The sequence below is a fragment of the Falco punctatus genome (genome assembly GCF_963210335.1).
Source record: "Falco punctatus genome assembly, chromosome: 14".
Taxonomy (NCBI): Eukaryota; Metazoa; Chordata; class Aves; order Falconiformes; family Falconidae; genus Falco; species Falco punctatus.
In genome coordinates, this window is record NC_137594.1 from 21,283,093 (window position 1) to 21,298,860 (window position 15,768).

General features: G+C 50.3%; 1 protein-coding gene across 2 annotated transcripts in view; it reads left to right on the forward strand.

Annotated features, from left to right (window-relative positions):
* Nucleotides 1-15,768, forward strand: part of GNAO1 (G protein subunit alpha o1) — a 146,122-nt gene that overhangs the window by 112,484 nt on the left and 17,870 nt on the right. For both annotated transcript variants that reach the window (XM_080411154.1, XM_080411155.1), the window contains exons 5-6: nucleotides 6,909-7,037; nucleotides 7,756-7,885. In XM_080411154.1, coding sequence (XP_080267280.1) covers nucleotides 6,909-7,037; nucleotides 7,756-7,885 — 259 coding nt within the window. The remainder of the gene's footprint in view (nucleotides 1-6,908; nucleotides 7,038-7,755; nucleotides 7,886-15,768) is intronic.

Below are 15,768 nucleotides of genomic sequence, written 5' to 3' on the forward strand. Positions count from 1 at the left end.
AGGGCTGCTCCAAAGGTGTTCCTGAGTAGGTTGTTGGTGTTGGCTCCTTCAAAGCCCACCTCTGCCCCAGCCAGAGCCCTCTGATCACAACCACCAGCTGTTCCACTGTGTCCTTTTATTCCAGCTGTAACAAGACTGTGATATATTGCTGACCAAAGCGCCACCCGTGAGCAAAGCCAGCCAGCAGCTCACACCTGGAGACCCTTTACGTCCTGAGGTACCTTTGTTATAGGGTTGCTGTTTAGTGACTCTGCTCACCCTTAAGTGATACTAAAAATTAATCTGGATCCAGTCATGCCTTGGAAAACTGCAAGTCTAACTAGGACAGCTAAACTCCAACCTGCTTTTGTGCATTCCTCCTGCCAATCATTAGTGTTAATATCAACTTGTCAAGTTGAACTTGATGTGCAAATCCTGTACAGCCCTCCTTCAGTGCAGGGTGGAAAAAAATTAAATGCATTGCAACGTAACATTCCTTCTGTCAAAATTTGGCACCATCCTCCTCATTTCTCAAGGGAGAGTCACGAAAACCCAGGGCATCCAGCAGAATCCGTTCAGGAAGATCACCTCAGGAATCTCTGGTCCTTATGAGCATCACCCCGACTGTCAGCAGCCTGCAAGAAGCAGGTACCAGAAGCGGCGTGTCAGTGGTTGGCTTTAGAGGGGGGAAGCTGGGGAGTGTCCATGCTGGTATCTCACCTGGTTGGACGTGAGATGAGGCTTATCATCAGGAACAGTGGCAGGACAGCAGAGCCTGCCACGTAATTCATGGGATTCCCATCGAGGCAGGACTGACCGAGCGGGGAGCGCAGCCAGAAGCACAAAACCTCTTGCCCAAAGTCCAGGAGCGAATTCCCAAGACTTTCCTTCTCTGGGCTGTGCGCAGAAAAGCCCAGACAATGCTGTCGTAGCTGCATCACTTATCCCCTGAGGTGTCTCACTCCTGCTCGCCCTAGGCCCCCTGGAAGCACCCAAGGAGCAGCATATCACGCCTTCTGGCTTTCCTTAAGAGGATGAGGGGGCACAGCACGGCACGGTCCCCGCTCCCTGGCAGGATTGGTGCCTGCAGGGGCACAATGCCACCGCTCGGTGATGTTCCAGGCCTTTTGTAACTGATGATTATTGAAGACACATGCTGCGTGACTGCTGTGTGTGCTGCATGATGGGTTCTGAGAGTGGGCTGTGGTTTATTTTTCCCCTTCCTCTAAAATAATACAGCAGGTATGGCTGGGCACGATGTCTGCAGGAAAAACGCTGCGGTGCCACGACCTCGGGCGTTTGCCAAGCGCTGGCTGCCCTGGGCAGCCACACCAAGCCCGTGTCACACCGCCGGGAAGCAGCGCCCACATGATTTTTCTCTTCTGGTAGAAGATACGGCAAGATTTTACTACGCTGTTGGGGAGCCACTACTGACACTTCCTAAACCCAGTGCTTACCTGAACCCTTACTCTACAGTCACTAAATATTAAATGGTTTTCATGCTAAATATACCTTGAGCTGTATATTTATGTATACCTTCATCAGTGAAGGAGAGGAAGAAGCTAAGGCACAAGCTAAGCGCAGATGCAGAGAACCTCCCATTCATGAACGAGGAAGGAGTGCTGGGGTGAAGACATCTTCGCATCAGCATCTCGAGTTAATGAGATGGATCCTGCTCGTGACAACCTTGATTAAAAACTCAGCATTTGCCAGGGCACAGTGTTGGAGCTGACCCTCGAGCGCCTCTGTACACGGAGTAGAAAATAACCCAGCAGTGACTCAGCTGCATCTACTGACAAACGGGGATCTGCTTTTTCAATCAAATAGAGCACGAGCCAACACAATGAGGCTGGGGTATCCCACGCACGGCCCTTCCTTCACGGAGCAGATGTGGACAGAGGCCAGGACCAGCAGGACGGAGAAACAGGTGGGAAGATGCCGCTGCCTCCAGGCTTGCTCACCTGCAGTTCCCACTCCCCTGCCCAAGGTGCGGCCACTGCTGCCCCACAGCTTGCTGAGCACCGATCCCATGGCCTTGGCATCAGCGCGGCGTGAGCACCCTGGGTGTGCACAGCACAAGTGGATGCTGCCCGCAAAAAACCTGACAAGATGTCACCTTTGAGGCAAGAAAAACCCAACAGACGTTTAACCACTTTATTAACCTCAACAGATGTGAATGTACATCTGTGTAAGCTTTACCACAGGTATCCAGCTTTGACCACAGCCTGCAACCTCAGCTACGCTTCTTCATCCAAGAAAGCATCCAGCAGGGCCTTTGGCATAGGCGGTGCAATCCTGGGAGAAGGTTCCCGTGGTAGCAGAGTGCCTGGGGAGAAGTCCCTGTCCACGCACTGCACGTAGGCTACTGCTGTCGGTCCGTTCCCATGGGATAACTCGGACAACAGTCCTTTCTCCGTGCAGCATCCCTGGCATCAACAGTACCGCTACCACATGCTGTCGGAAACAGCAAACAAAGGTGCAAGAAACTATATTTACTCCCTATTTTCAATATTACTGTGTGAAGGCATTCAGTATCAGCTCGTCCTTATGGAGCGTCTGCCTTTCGTAGCCTCAGCTCAACGGGCTCCTGCCGTTGTATTTGGGAAATGCTTTCGCGCGCGTTCTGCTTTTAGCAGCGTAATATAGTTGGGCTTCACCTCCCTGAGCCTGATAAACCGAGTGACTCAGAAACCTGCGATCTGCTTCCAAACAAAGCATTTAAGATAAAAGATATAAGCAGTAATGGAGCTGCTCAGCTCAGCAGTATAAATGCTAGAGGGTTACTCATGTACTCAAAAACCTTCTAACCTTTCTTCATCTCTTTTTAACCCCTGCAAGCCCTGGGCAAGGCAGGCTGCAAATAAGAGCTGATGTGTCATTTCAGATATGCTTCCACTCTGGCGTGCAAACCTCGGGGCTGGGAAGTGGAAGGAGCTCTGATGCCAGCACCGTGCAATGAAGAAGACGTGGAAGGGGGAGAGCCGAGCGCTCACTCCATGGCCTCCAAAGTGCTCTTATTCCTGCTGGTTAAACAGATGCCAGCTTCTGAGGGGATTATGTGTCATCGAGCCTGGTGGCTGCAACAACTAATTATTTTCAGCAAGGGTCTGGCCTCCAGATTTGCGGTTCAAAGGGCATACCGGTAGTGCTGTCATCTAGTGCCACGTGTAAAAATTTGTCCCCACTTGGGTTGCCCTGTTCCCAAAGAGGTGGCTCCCTCAACACATCTCATCCTCCACCAGCTCAGGCTCACGCCCAGCAGACCAGCAGGTCCTTCCAAGCAGCATGGGCAAGGAGCAGCAGCCCCGGTGAAGCCTCAGAGGAACTAAATACAAAAAGCAGCTAAAACCAGCTCAGCATCCAAACAGCAGCCTGCCTGAGCTTCCCATTCCCTCAGCTGGATGTCAGCGTGGCAGCCATGCCTCCGGCTGCGCATCGTGGGGTCGGTGACAGGGCCCAGCTCAGCTGCGGCCAGATCCAGGGGAGAAAAATATCTGCGGCAGCCCAGGATGGGAGAAATTCCAGGCGAGAGCAGCCAGAGGAGTAAACACTTTTGGAATGCAGCCTCAAAACCGGCACAGAAAACATTGTATGCCTTCATATAAATTGATGGCTGACCCTTATCGAGACTACCAGAAACAGCTGAAAAGCAAAGCCAGGCAACTACAAGAATTTAAATCATTGAGAAACACATGGCGAATGATGGGGAAGACTAGAGATGAGGGGAGAGCTGAAGAGGGGAGTTAATAGAAAAGGCAAAGGGTGTGTTGGTAAGCAGCTATCAGAGCTGGGGTGCCCAGCAGCCGGGCTGGATGCGTTAGCATGGGAGTGACCCCAAGGCACCAGGCTCGCAGAGCTCAGCTCTCAAACCAGCACAAGCCGAGTACTGCTCTGTCACAGCACCAGTTAAGCACTGGGAAGCAGTGCCCTCACCCAGACAGATGCTAGAGCACCCCCCCAGCCAAGGTTCCTGTGGAGATATCCCAACTGGGACTGGAAACTGGATGCTGTCAAGAAGGAGAGGGTAGATGGGACGGATCCTGCTCGGCTCTCCTCCCACTATCGCTATCATCCTGCCCTCTCAAGAGGCTGGCAGGCTGCATCAGCTCCCCACCACCACCACCTCTGATCCCCCAGGACAACTCGAGTGGACCCAGCCACATGAGGCTGCATCACCTCCAGGGACAAGGATGTGAAGGGAGATGAGGCTTTCCAAGCCCTAGATCCAGGTTCTATGCAGGATCAAACCAAATCTGGAGCTAATTTGCTGTTGGGCAGCCAAGGGCAGCGCCACATGGAAGAGCCGTAGGCTGTGCACGCCGGTAGCAAGAGTGAGAACCCCCTGAAGTCCCAGCACACGGCCTGGGGTTTGAAGGGTGCTGCTGTTCATAAGCAAATCATCGCAGGTTGAAGGCAGTAATTACAGTAATGAACTCCTCCATCACTGTGATGCTGTGATGCCGAGTCCTTTGGCCACTTTGCAGTAGATGTTTTCATTTTCTGCACTCCCGGCATTAAAGGAGGATCTCAAAGGCAAGAATAATTAATAGGGAACATTAAACTGAAGGGAGTTGAATCATAGGAAAATAGAGAAAATGAAGATGGAGGAAGTGATAAAGGTCTTCAAGGTGCTGCCAAGAGCTGCAGGAGGAAAAGAAAACCTTTCCCTCTCTTACACCTCCACTTTTTGCCATCACCTTGAAGTATTTTGTCCCTGAGGACAGAGGAGAGCCTGGGTCTCTGACTAACAGTGCTGCAGAGCTGCCTTGGTCTGCGGGGACATGTGAAGAAATGCAGCTGTCTCTTAAATAACAGGAGTTGACACCAGTTGTGAATAGATGAGTGATCGTGGCTTCAGCCGTCACAGCGGAGGATCTGATTTCAGATGAAGCCCCATTCATCCACCCAGGGCCCATCATAAGGCTATTAAGGGAGCATCTGTCACAAAACCACAATGGCTTTAAATGCTTGGAAAAGGGCACAACAAAAATAAGCCTGCTTAGCTTACATACTTTCCTCTGGGTGACGCGATTCTTGCAATTCTTTAGCAAAAATGAATGATAAATACGACAGGTAGCCGAAACACACAATGCGAGGAGGGTGAGATTTGGGTTTCACCTCAGCGCGGGGTCTGGCTGGCTGTTTGTTTTGCCAGGCTGGCGGGGTGGGCATGAGAGCGGGTGGCAGTGAGTTTTCTGGGGTAGCAACAGTCCCTCCAGGACACTGATGGAAAGCCCTTGCCTGGCTCCTGGCGCAGCCGGGGAAGGCTCTCCAGCAGCAGGAGAAGGCATCGTGTTCAGGCCGAGCGGGGTGTGCTTTGGGAGGGCACGGGGGGGAAGCATGCTCCCGACCAAGGCAGTGTGGTCGGGTTGCTTGTCAGGACTAAATCCACACTGTATGTTAAAAAAAAAAGAAAAAAATTGCATTTAGCTGAACTGGAAAAGGAAGCCAAGCTTAGCCATCGTGGCTATCTCATGTGAATGGTTCCAGCTCATACCTTCTTGCACTCATACTCGCCAGAGACAAGAATGTCTTTTCCTTCCCTACAACGGCACAGCTCCTCTTACTGCTCTCTGTTCTCTGCAAGCCACACTGGGCACAGCTTCCATCCTCTGGCTGACACCTGCAGGGATACCCTGTCAGCCAGCCCCTGGCATGTCACCCGCTGCCTCCCTGGGTGACATCCAGGCTGCCCCAAGCACAGAGACTGAAGGACAAGGCCACTGCTCATGCGCAGACCGGCTTTATTATATTCATGGTATATTGAAAGCATCTCGTGTGCATTAGATTGATGCTCCTGGGGCGAGGGGTGGGTGTTCAGGCCCTGTAATGCTCATCAGACCCCCTCTAAGAGGAGCTGGAGTGTCTGCGTGTGGCTCGATGGCAGTGAGAAAGACTGCGGTGTGTGATGCAGCTCTGTGTTTGTAATTCCTATTGAATTGTAATCCAGATTCCTCTTTTTGTTATGAATTATATTGAGTTGGGCTGAGCTGTTTTGAAAAATCTTATCGAATGTGGATGAAAAAAGGGGTTGTGGTCATATGTGCGCAGCTGTTGAGTTCCTCTGCAAAACCATGTCGTTCTGAGGGACAGGTCTTCCTACCCAAAGTTTCAGCCTATGGAGAGGCATTGCCTGTGTGCATAGATTTTCAGCCTAGAGCAGAATAAAGGTAAACGTTTTTAAAGTATCCAAGTGTTTTAGAAAGCTAAAGCACCCCTCTGCCCCCTCCCCAAATAAACCCCGACGTATACCCCTGGATTATCACCAGCTGAGTGAGCCCCTGGATTTTGCCCAAGCACTGCACCTCCTGCAGTCGCAGCCCCACGCTGGGTTTCACACCGAAGCAGTGACACACTCAGGCAGATTCATCTCCCTTCGCTTGAGCTGGCTGAAAGCAAGGCACCTCCGGGAGCAAGCCGCCCCGTCCCCCTCCTTCCCTCCCTCCCCAGCGCGGAGTGAGGCATCTCCCAAAGGTGACTCAACCCGTTTGTTCTGGGAGCCAGACCTATATGCTCCAACCCCTTAGCTGAATAAACCCTTGCAGAAAGCGCGCGTGTGTGTGTACAGAATCCAACACAATCGACCAGCTGGGACCTTCATCCCTCAGGGAATAAAAATAGCAAGCAATATTAAAGCGGTGTATTTTCACAGATTGCAGTCAGGGCTCACAACACACGCACACTTAATTTCCTGCTTTCGGTTCACTATCAGATTTTATGCTTAGGTTAGTGAGGTTTGTTAACATTTCTTTTTCCCTAGAATAGGGATTATTTTTTTTTGTCTGTTTGTTTAACTACAATACATTCAGCCGTGAAAAATAAGATCGAAAAAGATTAATAGGAAGCTGAAGGATTCATCTGAGATTGACAAAGATTAATGTGTGCCTTATTCTTATCCATTTTCTTTTTCTTTTCCCTTTTTCTTTTAGTTACCTAGACAGCTTAGATCGAATCGGAGCTGCAGACTACCAGCCCACGGAGCAGGATATCCTCCGAACCAGGGTCAAAACAACTGGCATCGTAGAAACCCACTTCACATTCAAAAACCTCCATTTCAGGTTAGTCTAAAAATGCACGGTAAATTTTCAGAGCCTCTCTTTGTCTTGAGATTTTCTTCTTTTATGAGTTTCCCCATAGTTCCCAAAGGAGGGATTGTTAAATTGCTGATTAATGCACGGATACCTCCCGCTGCAGAAGACACGGCGTTTTGGAGGGTCGACAATATGAAATGTTTGCTAATCCCATCTTGAAAATCCCTGCCCGTTAGAGAGGAGCTGACGGCAGCTTCCTCTAACCCAAACGGCCCCTCTCTGTTGGGAGGTATGATGTGAGATTGACCCCCTTGTCTGATCAAGCCTCATAAATGTGAAAATATTTGGCCAAATCTTTTCTCTGCAGTGGGTCGCTCGCTGTGGTTACCGCCATGTACTGACCCTCATGATACCGGCCAGCAGCGAGAAGAGGACATGAAGGCCGAGCACCACACACAGGGTTTAGAGCACACAAACTAAAGAGCTGGTGGTCTGCTCCCCCGCAGACCCTTTGGGACCCAGCACGCTGCTGAGGCTCTCCCACCCCCCCCCCCACGGCCCTGACTGCTCCTCCTGGTCCTCCTCCATCCAGGCTCTGGAGGAGAAGACCAAGCCCATGGTGAAAGACCTGTGGCTTTTTGTTTGGAGCCTTCCAAGGACCATACGGTCAGAAAACACCAAAAATGCTAACGCTTCCTTACAGCTAAGAGCAAGGGGGTGCTGACGGTCCTCTCCTGTGCCATAGGCTCTTCGATGTCGGGGGCCAGCGGTCAGAGCGCAAGAAGTGGATTCACTGCTTTGAGGATGTCACAGCGATCATTTTCTGCGTCGCGCTGAGTGGCTACGACCAGGTGCTCCATGAAGACGAAACCACGGTGAGTCTAACTGGGTCTTGGAGGCCCCGACACTTCTTTATGGGATACTGCGTAGCCAGTGGCTCCTCAGAGATCGCCGAATGCTCGCTGGCGTGCTACAGTAACGTGCTTCTGTCAGTCACTCTGAAATCCTGGGGAGATTTGTCCTCCTCCACACTCTTTGAAATCAAGTCTGCATGCCCAGGTAACTAATACTCCCTTGCAGCGGTGGACTCACAGTGTTTTATTTCTCTTTTCTAACTGACCTGTGTGTTTTCGAAACGTGTTAACGGGACCCTGTGTCCAGAAAGAGGAGATATAGCTGGGTGGGCTTTAAAAACCAATGTTAAGGAAGCAGTCACGCCACGGTGCAGAGGTGCAGGACAGCTGTGCATGCCCGAGGCAGGCTCGGGCGAGGAGTATAACCTATTTCTTCAGGCTACAGAAATTCATTTTCCTGAGTGAGACTGGAACTGTTTGGTTCCTCAGGTAATTTGCTCTAGGAGAGCTTTTATGACTTCCCGCTGTGACATTAGGCTCAAAATACCATCTGGAAGTAAAGCTAGCAAGAACCTGTGCGCTCCCTGGTATTACAGTGCAATTAATACAAGTGAATTAAATAGACAGAAAGGATGCAAGAAGACTCGTCAGCGTATTCTGGCCATTTATCTAGCGTGATGGGAATGCGTGGTTTTGGGACTAGCGATGACTGCAGCAAGCTCCCGATTGCATTTATCTCAGGAGGAGGAATCAGAGGCCATGGTCAGGCGTGGGGAGGGTTTCGGCTGTGCCCAGGCTGCAGCAGCACGGAGGGCTCGCTCCTGCCAGCTTTGCCTCTCAGAGGCTTTTTATTCTCCTGCTGCTGAAGAGGTCAGGCTTACAGAAAGCTGATGATGAGGGAGGAATTGAGGGAAAAACTGCTGTTAGGTGTCCGTTGTCTCGTCCCAAAAAGACTGGGGAGGGGCTGTGGTTTCGAGCCTGTTTGAGGCAGGTTTGTGAGCTCTAGCAAACTGTTTGAGGAAGCCACCCGGTTGTTTGGGTTGTGCTCATGCCAGAATTGAGGGTGGTATTAACGTCACGGCTATGTCCGTCCAGGCTGACCAGAACACCCTACACCCTCTCTTGCCCACTTATCTATAACCCTCAGCTGTCACCTCCCTCTGACCCTGGCCCTGATAGGCTCAAGGATGCTCAGTCCTGTCGGATTTACTGGGAAGGAACCAAAATCTCCGGATGTGATTTGAAAAATCCAGCTGTTAGCTCAGTGCCATAGAGCTGGGCAGCTGGGCAGGGGCAACACACCCAGGGGGTGAGGAGGAGCACAGCGGGGGAGGGCAGACCCGGGGGGCAGGGAGCGGGGCTGTGATCTGAGCGGAGAGCAGGGTGCTCTGTAGGTACAGCTGGGCTGTGACACCCAAACTGTGAAGCCGAAGGCAGCCTTGAATGCAGGTCACCTTTGGGTGCCAACCTACGTGAGCCACAGCCTGCGTTTCAAAGCCAGGGAGCACAAAATGGAAGGGCCTGAACGCCGATGCCATTCTTTAAATGTCAGCCTTAGCTCAGCTCCTCTGAGATGGAGGTGACAGCATCTCTCCTGGGGATGCTGAGCTCTGCCAGTGCCTGCCCGTCACCCAGCACCACCCCAGTGACGAGCAGGGCGCCAGCTCAGCCTCCCCCCAGAAGTGCCCCGCTGCAGAAACCGGCATTTACACAGCCCCAGCGTCCCTCTCGCATCAGGAAGGCAGCCCTGGCACGGAGCTGACATGCGCTTGCTATTTCAGTCCCTTTTCACAAAGCGTTCCTGGGGACGCTGAGCAACAGGAGGGCAGAGGCAGCTGCTGTTCATTTACACGTTCGGCGTAAATGGGGAAAAGGTTCGGCATCGCCGCCGCCGCGCCTGCAGGACGCCCCTGCCTAACCCAAATAAACAACCCTGAGCGAGGCCAAGGCAAACAGCGAGGCCAAGGCAAACAGGGAAAAATGACGGTGTCGGATCTTGTCTGCACCCACAGACTCTGACCCTCTCCTAGCTGAACCCCCAAGCGTTTGATCTCCTCCCTGTGGTTCCTCTCCAAAAACCCAGCAGTAAAAGCAGCATCTCTTCAGTCAGCTGATTTGCCGTCTGCCCGCATCCGTCACATCTGCTGGCTTTAATGACGTAAATCAGCTTTTATTGCTTCTCACTTAGAAAATACAAAGAGGAGGCAGCTGAGAGAGCGAGGTGGATGCTGCTCCTCCATCTTCATTTTCTATCGAGATGCTTACTATGGTCCAGGCGCTGCCAGCTCTATTAAAGCCGCTGAAGGTTTTGGGGCTGTACAGATGTCTCTGTGAGTATGAAAAGACTTGTAAAGCTTTCATTGCTGGCACGGAGACATGAGAGGGAAAGAGCCCTGCTGCATCTCACGTGCCCAAAAAACTGCATGCAAAGCTGGGTGCACAGGGCGAACAGCTTTTCCTCGTGTGCTCAGCACCCTGTGGACCGCAATCACAGGATTTCACAGGGCAGGGGGGTTGCGCTTCTCTAAGTCAAACCACACTCCAGGCAGATGCTGCAGTTCAGATAAAGCCAGCCTAACACAGAGCAGGGGCTGGTGTTGTTAAGCTCGGTTAGTGGGAGGGTGTCAGGACCGGTATAGTTGTAGGGTCAGCTCGTCTCAAGTGGAAAAAGCTCACAAACAACGGGTTTACTGTGAACCCTTTCAAAGGAGACTGAGCAAAGAGCTTGTTAAATAAGGCTGGGTGAAATGCCCCCTGACCTGTCCCTGTCCTTAAAATTAAAGCACAGCTCTACACTTTTAAAGTTCTTTTGTGGTTTATTGTGCTCTTTATTTTAAAAGATCGAGCACCCATCCTCCTGCAGCAGCTAAAAAAGGGCTATGGTGTGCAAAGCCATCAGTCCCTAAGACCAGGTATATTTTATAAGGGATGTATTTTCTCTCCAATGCCCTGCCACAAAAAGCAGCACAGCAGGAATTGAGGAAAGCAAGTGCTTCTTTATGTCCAGGTCAGAAAGACATAAATAAAATAAAGAAAACTTTCTGCATCTGTGATTTCTAGGCCCATACACCCATAAAGACTATGCTTTGCATAGGAACCCCTGGTGCTGTTGAATCCAACCTCTCCCACTGCCCCAAACACCTTCTTACACCCTTGCTGGCAGATTTAAGCTGCTTCCCTGCGTGCCCAGCTCCCGGGGGAGAGCGGTGAGCCTGCAGGGCGATTCAAGCAGTGCCTTCATCAGTGCCATTGCTGCAGCCACAGCGCCCAGCTGGAGCTTATGAGGCAAAATTACACCCTCTGCCCAGCCCACCCGATGCACAAGGTGCTGTCTTCAAGGTATCACACCTGCCTCTGCCTTTGCCGAGCCCCTCACAAGGCACCGCACAGCACTCTGCTGTATTCATACACAGATGGGAACAGCCTGCTTTAACTGACTGAACAACTCCATGGATTATGTCTTTGCATAACAAGGCTATTTTGTCTCATTTGTGATTTATCTTTGTGTTTCATAAGCTGAGGTTACAGGAGGAAAAGCCTCAGATCTGTAATCTGGGAGAAGAGAGGGACAGCAGTCATATTAATCCATAAAACTGGAGGTGATTAACAAAGGTAGATTTGCGTTGTTCCGTCTAAATGGAATTCCTAAGGGAATTTTAAAAAAGACAGCAATGGCATGGGACCTGTCACAGGAACTGAGACTATCCTCATTGTTTTTTTCCTGACAAATTCAAAGGAGTCATAGCAAGAGGGAGATGTTCACGCTGCACATTGCTGCCTCTGAAGCTAAGGTATTTAGGTCATTCATATCTAGCCAAGACCTGCCAGTATTGTTCATGCCCCCATTGCTGAGCATGGGATGGGCTGAAGGCACTGTGCTGGTGACCCTTGGTGTGCATTAGCATTGGCCTGTTGGTCTGTGTTTCATTGCCTGACCTGGTTAGCGTGCTCTCTCTGCTGTCATTGGGCAAGGAAAATTGAATTGCAGCACTCAGAAAGTGCCTTAGGAGTGACAAAGCTGGTGAAAGGGGCTTGGGCATCTTAGGAAAGATAAGCAGGAAGGGGAATATGGAGTTCCTGTGCTTAGGACAACCGCCAGTGTCCTTATAGCTTGCATGATAGTCAGCACAATCACCGTGGAAAACAAAAAAGATGGAATGAACTGTGCGGTGCAGCAATAACCAGGTCTCCTCCCATACCCTGGGGTAAGAGAGATGGGTTTATGAGTGTGTTTCTGCCTGGGCAGAGTCTTGACCGCAGCATCTTTTCTCCCTCCCGGTCAGTAGAAAGCTGTTTGCCCTTCACATCAGCAATGGGAACAGGCTGTGCGATGGCATCTGAGCTTGGCAATAAGTAATTCTCACTCTTGTCTTACTCAGGAAAATTTAACTGGACTTATAATTTGTACGGACAAGTGGTTATTCCTCTGTAGCCTGGCGGGTGGGGCTGCTTTCCTGGTTGGGGCATGAGGTATTTGCGGGCATAAGGATTTAAAATACTGATTTTGAAATAGGAAGTGACGTTAAGAAGCCAATGTTTCAAAAGCCTTTCCCTTAACAATAGACTCAACATAGGAAAAAGCAGCACAATGGGTCCAAAAGCAGGTGAAAGTAATTTCTATCACTCCAGATAAAAGTATGAGAGCTGTAATGTTTAGTGCCTCCTAGCAGAGCAGGCACGTCTGCCCCATCACAGCAGCACGGGTGCTCCTGGGAGGAGCCCTTGGGGAAGCTTTAAGGGACTAAAAGGGTCTTTCACTGTGGATTTACTGGTAGGAAGGGGATTATCTGGGGGCTTTAACTTCTCACTCCTTTAGCAGCAGCCTGTGCTTTTACGTGCGGTACCCAGAGACTGCCTCGCGTCTCAGCTCTGCCTGAGCTGTTGGAGGTCTCCTACAAACATCTGTTGAATGAAGGACAGTTGGGAAGGGGAAGGAAAGGGAGGCAGTGGAGCGTTCCCAATGTTAGCCAGCGCCAGGACAGCTTGTGTCCATGGGTGGGCTCCCGGGACCCCTCCTGGGATGCAACAGCATTTCCCGTGTGGCACCCAGGCACGGCAACAGGAGCATCCATACCTGCTCACCGGGATGTTGCTCTGCACCTTTGCCACGCACAAAAAGTGGTTCCTTGCTTTTGAATAATGTCAGCTTCTCTTCGGTGGTGGGGAAGGAAAAGGTGGATTTTAAGACCAGAACCTTTCCCAGGTAAATAAGGACGAGCAGGCAGAGCACTGGTTGTGTTTGCTCCGCTAACTGGCAGAGCCAGGGGGAAAATCAGCCTGCGGAGGTCAGAAAGCCAGGTCAGGCAGCCTTAGGGAGCTTCGAAATGTTTTTTCTGGAATCTGAAAGGAATAGAGGATTTTTATTGTGACTCTTGCTCTCTACAGGGATGCATTGGTTTGTGCTGTGTATAAGTTCTGTTTACGACTGAACGTCAGGAGTCACTATTTCTTGGGAGAACACTCATTTCATAACAGGTATTAACACACATTAACCAAACCATAGAGGAGCAGCAGAAGGATTTCTGTAGGATCCTTACGTAGTCTTGCTCCTGTCGGAAGGCCAGCCTCACCTAACTGCGAAGCCCAGCTCAGGGGAAGCCCTCAGCTGCTATTTCTTAACCAAAACTGGTCCCAGCCGTGGTGCTCCCGGTGCCAGCAGGTGCAGCCGCAGAGCGCTGCTCGCCGCCGGGCTGCACAGCGGGGCACGGGGCCGCAGGGCGCAGCGGGGTAAGTACGGGGACCTCCAGGCTGAGGGCTGCTACAGCTGAGCTCTTGGTTTAACCCACGAGCAGTGGTGGTGTGGTTCTCGATGCTTTTAAACCATCAAGGATGATAAAAATGTCATTAAAAATGTTCTGTGAGGGATCCTCTTTCAAAAACGGTTAATTATATTTGCTTTCTGTTCCCCTGACCACCCTCCACTTTCTTCTCTTCTCCCAAAGGCTTTGAGTAGCCCAGGATCTCCTGTACAAAACCTTTGTGGGTTTCTACATGGTTACAATTTTGACACCGCGAGTAGCAAAGAGGAGCATTGCTCCGGGGCTCCCACACCAGCCAGTACAAAATGGGGTAGCAAAAAACAGCACACAGACATGGGATGATCCAGATAAGCAACGTCTTGCAACCGAGAGTTAATAAGTAACTGCGTTTGTACGTTTGTACGTGATGGCATCTTCCCCATGCATCGGTACAGTGCACGGTGGGGAGATGCTAGGTCGTTTCAAGTCTGGTAGCAAAGTGCGTGGCGTATGGTACAGAAAATCGCGTGCGTCCTGTTCCACTCTGGGTTGGATCGAACGTTTCCTTCATCCACGGAGCCACTTTTATCTAAATAAAACATTCAGCAGCAGCCAAAGTGTGTCAATGAAAAGGAGAGCGTTAATCGATAAAGTGCTGGGCTCAATTATGCTGCTAGCGTGGGCATGAATGGAGCAGGAGAGGGGTGAAAGCCCACGGCTGTCTCACACACCACTCGAATTTCCCAACCTGGGGAGGGGGAACACGTTGTACTCACCCGAAAAAACCCTCCAGCGGCGAGACCGCGCAGCCCTGTTCTCTCTAGCATCTCTCTGGTGGTTGCTGTAACCGGTCTCGTATGTGCACTAGCGGGTTTGGGGAGTGCTGTCCCAAGGAGATCCCGCTGGGAAAAGCCGAGGAGCCGGTCTGGTCTGTACCATGCTTTGCCTTTGATAACCCCCTGACTCTTGGGTGTGCTTCGTCCTCACCGTGCCTGCTCTCTCCACTGCCCGGCTCCCGGCTGAGAGATGGCCACGCAACCGGCGTCGGCCTCGCGCGCCAAACGTCGTCAGCCTCGGCACCTTCACAGCTTTTCCTCGGCCGTCTGACCTTATCTAGCCAAACAAAGGCCAAAAAATGAGCATTTGAGAGACCAACCAAATTTGGCAGGTATGAAGCTTCTCTTGAACCGAGAAAAAAAAAAAATCCAAAAGAAAAAGCGAGTTGAGAGTTGAAAGCAGCAGGGAACATGACACTTGGTTGACTTTGCCGTGAGCTCTTTCCACCACCATAAAACCATGTGGCGGACTCTGCAACTCTAACTGGTCTGTTATTTCATTCTTCTTATCTCTCTCCTTTTCTGTGTCGTTTTTTTGCATGACCTATAACCAAAAAGCTGACTTCTTGCTGTGCGTGCATTTGAACGTATGGCTGTTCTGCTGGCAAGTAACTAATCTTCTTCTAGAGGCATGAGCTAACATCAGTGGTAGCTGCCTGACTTCTAGTCTGGTTGTTCTTAGATGCCCTTTGTTAACGTTTTTCCTTTTTATACTATTTCCTCTTCCTTTTTCACTTTTTTTCCGCTCTGTCAGACATCTTCTGTTGAGCCATCTTCCAAGAGAACTCAAAATAAATTAAAAAAAAAATAAAAAAATTAAAACCCACCAACAGACAACACTAAACAGAATAACAAAACCAGGCAAAGGTCACGGCAAGGTCATTTCCAAAATTATGTCACCTTGAGGTCTGCTTCCAACTCTAGATTAATTCAAGGATCTACCAGTCCTTGGTTAATGTATCCAACCAGTTGTGTTCCACACGCACTTGAGAAGTGAAAAAAAAAAAAAAAAAAAGAAAATTTTTTAAAAATTAACTAAAACATTTTAGAAAATCTGCATGAGCTACACCGACACATAAATCTGATCAAAGGGCAAAAATAACTCCCCATCCATGCATGATGCATGATGATTTCTATGAGCTGGGATCCTGTAAATTATATGCTATGCAAAATCAAATCAGCTCTGTGTAGTTAAATGCCCTTAAGTTACTAACTGTATGTCCAATGTGATAGGGATTGCATCTGTGTATGTATATGTTCAGCTGTGTGTATACATACATTTATTATGTATATCGTAGCTTTTTTTTTCTCGTTTTTGTTTTCCTCCTTA